General features: G+C 39.9%; 1 protein-coding gene across 3 annotated transcripts; it reads right to left on the bottom strand.

Annotated features, from left to right (window-relative positions):
* Window positions 1–207: 207 nt before the first annotated feature.
* On the bottom strand, window positions 208–7,412 carry LOC124264579. 3 transcript variants are annotated; one of them, XM_046699327.1, is made up of 6 exons: window positions 7,377–7,412; window positions 7,086–7,137; window positions 4,778–4,960; window positions 3,692–3,973; window positions 2,100–2,288; window positions 208–1,731 (listed from the first exon to the last, which is right to left on the bottom strand). In XM_046699327.1, exons 2-6 carry the CDS (start codon window positions 7,102–7,104, stop codon window positions 1,454–1,456), a joined length of 951 nt encoding a protein of 316 aa, XP_046555283.1. In that variant the 5' UTR covers window positions 7,105–7,137; window positions 7,377–7,412; the 3' UTR covers window positions 208–1,453. The 3 variants fall into 3 exon arrangements, with proteins under 3 accessions (XP_046555283.1, XP_046555285.1, XP_046555284.1); XM_046699329.1 differs by having other exon boundaries at window positions 3,692–3,716; XM_046699328.1 differs by having other exon boundaries at window positions 4,778–4,939; window positions 7,377–7,391.
* Window positions 7,413–7,492: the final 80 nt, after the last annotated feature.

The following is a 7,492-nucleotide window of genomic DNA, read 5'->3' as shown; positions in this document are numbered from 1 at the left end:
ATGTTTACACATACGTTTTTTACCCACTTCTACATGATCATTGTTTACAGTGATGTGTTTTAATACCTGTAATGTTGTAATGTCATTGTGTTCAAGACCGTATTGTAGCGGTGTTTGTATACTTGGCGATTTCTTTACACATGTATCCCAACCCTTGAAGGAATAGTTCTCAAAGTTGTCCTTAAAATATTACAACACATCCGTCAATAGGTTTGAAACTGCTTTAATAAGCATAACATCAATAAAATTATCAAACAGAAACAAATATCAATAACAATATCATTTTTACAAACTGTCATTGTACCAATATAACTATGACGGGTTCGTTTGACCGCGTAATAATACACTGACCGACTTCGAAGTTGCGCGGCGTGGCGAATAGGAAGCAGATTTCGTTGGTGTACTCTATTTATTTGTGATTGTTTATTGTGAAATTTAATGAGCAGTTTTAAAAAAAAAACGGGGCAGAACCCGCAAATCGCGAGAGATTAAACTCTTGTGATAAGGAACAATGCTCGGCAATTGGAAATCCGTTTGGTCGTGAAGAAGTGACATTGCCTAAATTCGGGTGACTTGAAACAGGATCGCTCGCTTAATTGGCATCACCAAATGCAGCAAGATCATTGGGGGTCCTTGAAACCGTAGGGGAAATTTGAAAATTAGGTCGCACTGGCTGGGACTTGTTGTCGGACGCGTTGTCCGTCAGATTTTTGCAAAACTGTGCTCAGCTGGCGCTTTTTGTTACGTACAAAAACAAGTAAATGATATGTATAACTTAAAAGGAGTGTGAATGCAAATGATTTATTTTGTTTACGTCAAGCTGGACAGCGAGTATCCTGGGGAAAACCCGGAAAGTAGTTCCGGCAAAAGTTCACATGACCCAGATCGGCTCGAAAACGTTCACACACGTATGAACGATTTGAAGGGTTCAAGGGAAATGAACCTTGAAATTTAGATCACATGACCGCTCTCTCAACCAACCAACGTTCGGGAATCTGTCTAAACTTCAAAGCACGAAATTATTAAGAACTAACCTTGGTTTACTTGGAGTTCAAACTGTTTCAGAACACAACATAACATAACATATATACACATGTATGGTTATATCCATGGCGCCATTATAATGAACTAGGTTGTGCCAATCGAATCAAGACGTCTGGTCAAGCTGATCATTACTGGTACTGCAATATGCTGTTACTTAGCACCTTACAATATAAGCGATATTCCAAGTCAAGTCAAGCCACAGGCCCATATACAGTATTGAATTACAATTATTAACATTCATTGATTTACATGAATTTTAATGGGTTAACATTCCACGTTTAACAATGTGTGTCGCTTCTTATGTGCGCAATACAAGCTTCTGTTGAGTTGTGGTAGGGATCATCATCTCCAATGAAGTGGGAAATACTGGCTGGGATACCGCAAGCGCAGGACCGCCATCTTGTTATGTTCAAAGCAGTGTTCCACGACAATCGTCTAAATTATTTCGTGATCTTCTTAAGATATTGGATTTGTTTTCTTCAACAGTGTCGATAAGAAACTGTCGTAGTCTTTGTATCATCTGCAAATTCTGACTGTTTTCCTGGAAGCTCTTGTAGTCAAGTGAGTACACCAAGGTGCCACAGTCTCCAATACGTCTTCTGTTCTTTGACGATAGATAGGGCATGTTGCTGATTGTGGAGTGCTTGTAGGCACTTTCTATCATCACCAGAAACACGTCAGGTCCATCTGAAGAAGATATACAATATTTCTTGTCATTTATTCAACATATTACTAAACTTGGCTACCTCATAACTTTTGCTGGAGGTAATGTGGAACCTTTATGAAAGAGTTGACATGAAACCTGGACCTTGTCTGATCGAACTTATGTGTCAGGATCTGTATGAGATGGAATGGTGATAACCACTTTGATGATAGATGATTTCTACAAGCAATACACACATTACTTTTAAAATTAGTTATTTTATATACATCACTGTCTCTGTACTAATTATTTCATAAAGTACATGTATAACAAGAATGCGACGATCTGTTAGTAACGAAACTTACCCAATACACTATACACTTTCAACATGTCACCCGAAATAAATTCTTACCTCTAGCTTCTCTAAGAATTGAATTGGCATCCTCATCCACCCGTGTGTAGCACGGTGTAAACACTATGAGGGGGCTGACAGACCTGACATCGGTTCTGGCACATTTCTGCAACGGGAAATGCCCGACCTCCTGGACAAAGGTCAGCGTGTCTTGTTCCATATGACTCCCAGGTACAAAGTAGAAGCAAACTGAAAAATGATTCATTCATACTTATACATATAGAAGAAGAAGGGTTTCTTTAGTATAAAGGCCATAAGACCCATCGTAAAAGGTGGTATAACAGTGATTTGAGTTACCATTTTCACAAAACACCAGTAAAAGGTAAAGAATAACATGTTCCAAGAACGGGTATTGCAAGCATACCCAAAGGTGAAAACCTATGATGTATTTGTGTGCTTGTTGTTTAACACCGCATTGTGCCAGCTATAGGTCTGTAAGTAATCTAGTCTGGACCAGACAATCCAGTGATTAACACCGTAAGCGTCGATCAACACAATTGACATGTGTCAGGAAGCATGGTCACCTCCTCCCGTAAGTTGATCGACACATGTCTGATCACATCCACTACAATGTTAATACGATAGTTAGAAATGAATATTATAAGTTGTTCACTGGTCTCGAGGGGGACATGGGCTGATGTACCCTCGATGTTTGTATATGTTCCCTGAGCCTGAGGGTGCATCAACCCATGGGTCCCGAGGGACCAGTGAACAACGTATTTATCTTACCAAACACCTCAGTGGTAATTTTGAACTGTTTGTAGCCGGGTATCGGATCATAGTATGGAGGACAAGACAAGTAAAACAAATTTAGAGTTATCTCCCTTCCATCGATTTGCTTTCACAAAACATCGGTAATTTCCGTACATCATAGGTGATTCAAAGAATTACTACTACGAAGTACCAAATGAGTTCGGCATTCCCAGCGGGGTACATAGAAAATGTTACTCGCTTGTAAGCGGGGTACACTGAAAATAATAGAAGAGCGCCCAGCCAATCAGAAAACGACATTTATGTGTGAGGCAAGATAACGGTTTGTGTGAAACATTTGTCCTGGTACCACAAAAATCCTTCTAGGCAATCGATGTTGCCCTGTTACACACTTAAATGAAGTTATTCCACGATTAGGTTTGCTAGGGTATCATACCTAAGACAGAGAGTAATGTTTATCAACATGTGATTGTGAAAATTGTTATTATAATACAGAACCCATATTTTACTGAATATGTGTGTGAGTGTGGTTGTACGCCTCTTTTAGCAATATTCCAGCACTATCACGGCGGGGAACACCAGAAATGGGCTTCACACATTGTACCAAAGTGGGGAATCGAACACGGGTCTTCGGCCTGATGAGCGAACGCTTTAAACACTAGGTTAAACCACCACCCCCCTATTACGGGATGACATAGACTAGAACACATTACCTACTTGATCTGACCGTCTGTACAATGCAGATATCAAGCGTGAGTAAAACGTTTTCACATTCAGTCATCCTCAATATACAGTTCTATGCCAATTCTAACGAACACAAAACCGTGCTGTGTCCTGAAATGAATGACGTTTTGTTAAAACAAAATATCAATTATATTTACCTGGTTCATTGAGGTAGGGGTGTCTCTGAAAAGTAACACGAGACTGTGTCATGTGTCTGTCAAATGATTTGACATCTGCTATGAACCGTTTTATTCCACATAAGGCTATTTTATTATCATTTCGATAATCCGTCGATGAAAGGTCCGTCTTGTCAAAGAAGAAAACACACGCATCTCGGATTAATTTCCTTGTGGTTTGATGTATAAAATCGGACAAATGCTTGTTTTTTCCTGGGTGTCTATCGGAGACTCTGACTGTAACAACAAAAACGTCATCGCCACCTGCAATGGATGAGGTTAAACACGATTTGCCATCACAGAGACAGATATCCATTGAAACTGAAGGTAAAGGAATTGGTTGTAGTATTTTTGTGGCACTCATTTGTAATTAGTTTTGAAGCAGAGCAGACAACAACGCCTCCCAATTAAGCACATTGAAGGAATCAAATTAATTGAGTGAGTGAGTTTAGTTCTACGCCGCACTCAGCAATATTCCAGCTATATTGCGGCGGTCTGTAAATAATCGAATCTGGACCAAACAATCCAGTGATCAACAGCAGGAGCATCGATCTGCACAATTGGGAACCGATGACATGTGTCAACAAAGCCAGCGAGCCTGACCACCCGATCCCGTTAGTCGCCTGTTGGGACAAGCATGGGTTACTGAAGGTTCATTCTAATCCGGACCTTCACGGGTTTAAAATAAGAGACAGATGATAAGAGACTTTGGGATAGGAATAGGTTAGGGATAAGGAGGTGCTGGGATTCTGTACATAGACGGATCATTTTTGTTTTCAGCTCCAATATGTTATTAAACCATGAGTCTAAAGCCTCATATAACAACGATCTTTTGACAGTCTGCAGGATAAATATTATTTTCAAACATTTCCTGAAAATATGTAATTTTTTTATCAATACCCCTTTTTCCTGCAAGAACCTAGAATAGCCGACCCTGAAACAGGTATGTAGTATAAATTGAAATATAATCGAACGAAAGTCTACACAAAGTAGACGCCATTCTATTCATGTGTGTGGTGTGGTTTTATGAATTGCGAGTTCAGAATTCAAATGAAATAGGGACAGTACCTCTCGCTTCTTTGATGACGTCATTGACAGCCTGATCGATGGTGGTTGTGACCTCGACGAACAGAAGTAGGGGGCTGGCTTTAGAACGAGCTGACACCTGTTTCAGATTCAGTTTACACTTTCGCCTGACTTTGTCTTTTACCTTCTTAATCAGGGCCGTATCTTCCTTCGCATAATATGAAACTAAAATCATGTTTGCCTTATAGTACAATTCAAATGGTCAGTCTTGTCTCATACCAACTACACACTACATATCTAACGTTAAGATGAGTTACGATAACGGTAAACGTGTACATCTATTGCCTGGTTTTCCTCCTACAACATGCTGATACACTGTGATAGAGTTGGTCGTCAGTAACCCATACTTGTCCTAAGAGACGACTAACCGGATCGGGTGGTCAGGCTCGCTGACTCGGTTGACACATGTCACCGGTTCCCAATTGCGCAGATCGAAGCTCATGCTGTTGATCACTGGATTATCTGGTCCAGATTCGATTATTTACAGACCGCCGCAATATAGCTGGAATATTGCCGGGTGCGGCGTAAAACTAAACTCACACACTCACTGATATTCCATGATGTTACTAATACAGATGACTCAGTTTGAACTGACTTCAGTCACTACATTTAGAGTATGCACATTTTTAACTGTAACATGCTGAATGACTATGAATTATAATGGTTTTAACTGGTATATAAACTCTGCTAGTCTAAACATTGATTACACAGCAGTCTCGTTTCCTGCTGACGTCGTTCCGTCCTGTTGCGCAACTTAGTACAATAACCAGTCCAGAATTTTTAAGACAAACTCTTTCAACTGGATATATAAGTATTCATCAGTATTATTTGATACATCTAGTCTCTTGTATATTGCAACACTACGCTCCTTCTAATCCTTAACACGTCGTGCACGTCGTCGCAGCGTGCTCTGACAAACGGAAATCTGGAAATCGTCGAAATCTCAAAAGGAGGCTCGGCCGCTAGAAACGTTTGGTGGTCTGGTACGGACTTGATAAGATATCAATCACATTGTACGTTACAAATATATACTGAATAAGTGCAAAGAACACATAACAGGTGTAACCACTGAGCCAGATGAATTGTGAATCATTTGACGACCTCTTCAAACAGGGGGAGTCTGTGGCGTCTTAGTTAAGGTCATGCTGCCTAAACCTCAACATAAAATATAGAAATGCGATTTTTTTAAAGTTTTAAATTAAAATTCATTTGCAAATACCATTTTCTTATAAAACAAGGAATTGAAATTTCGTGTTACCATAGTTCTTTGTAGTGTCTCTTTTCACTTTCACAAGAGAAAATTCGGATCGGTTTAAAAGTACAGCTTGTTCAGCTTAACCTGAGCTACTCTACATATGCATGACCTAGGAGGTCAAATGGCACAAACGGCTGGTCGAGATAACTTCATTAAATAGGGGAGCAAAGAATGTTTTTAATGTTGCGATCGTGCGAAGCATGCATACATGGGTTCGTTACAGTCCGAATAGGAAACATTAAACCATCTGTAGCTTCTTTTTTAAAGGACATTGCTGACGATTTTTCGACTCAAACGGCGACCTTTTCTCGGTTGTTCGGACATGTGGACAATCAACTGACAAAGGTGCACCCCTTGACAATAATAGACAGAACCAGTTGTGACACGGTCACGCAATGCATTAGTATTCATTTGATCAGGTCAAGCTGAACAAGCTGTAGGTCATTGTCTGAATTGGTTCATAAGATCATGTTTCGGTTTGTTTTCTCAGTCACATCACAACGTACCAGGATTATGCATGAGGCAATCCGGAAGTAATACATGCCTTTCATGAGACCCACGTGCGCGTGTATGTTACTGACAAACCTAGAAACAATCGTAACAAAGAAGGATTCGAACCTTTAATCTTAGGTTTCTGATCTGCCCAAGGGACGCAGTTCTCTGCAACGAATTTCGGCGCAATGAACACTGAGCCATCCTTGCCACATTGATCATTATTAACAACACACGTGAGTGTACATATACAGGAATATATACTCAGGTAAACGAATAAGGGAGCACATGAAAGTACAAGTGTTCCTTTATTCTCTTCCAGAAATTCACCCACAGTGCAATGCAAAGCTTGCGAAGAAACCTAGAAAAGAATAAAGGAACACTTGCACTTTCAGGTGCTCCCTTATTAGTTTCCATGAGTATAATTTCAAGCTGCGTTGTTATTTGCGTGCGTACATTTGCATACGTATTGGTTTTATGCAAAAGTGGAAACTTTCCTTCGTGAAAGAAGCGTTATTAATGAATTTCAGCAGAAATCTTCACCTGATGTCGAGCTACCCATGCTGGTGAGTGTCACGGTGATACATCATCACAGCTGCAACAATAAATTGTGAGTTTGATCAGTCAGATGAACGCACACTGCCACATATGAACCAATTAGACAGATCAGCACTATGACATTGTGTTATATGTTATCTCATTAGGATTACACACATGGGAAGTCCTGTTAGCATTAACACATATTCTGTGAAAAGATATATACTGTATTATTGGTGCTCATTGTCAAATTGAACAACGCATAGCTACGAGAGGGAAAATGGATGTCATACTTACCTCGGTATTAGAGACTGTATTATGTAAAGGACCTTTGAAATCCCATTGTGTAGATAACATTGTGCTACGTAAACAACACGCGTTAAGGTCATCAGTATCATCATATCAAATTTCAC

The sequence above is a fragment of the Haliotis rubra genome, unplaced genomic scaffold, assembly GCF_003918875.1.
Source record: "Haliotis rubra isolate DU_JTF1 unplaced genomic scaffold, ASM391887v1 Scf93, whole genome shotgun sequence".
Taxonomy (NCBI): domain Eukaryota; kingdom Metazoa; phylum Mollusca; class Gastropoda; order Lepetellida; family Haliotidae; genus Haliotis; species Haliotis rubra.
Note: the sequence above shows the minus strand (reverse complement) of the source record. Positions and strands in the feature narration are given on the sequence as shown.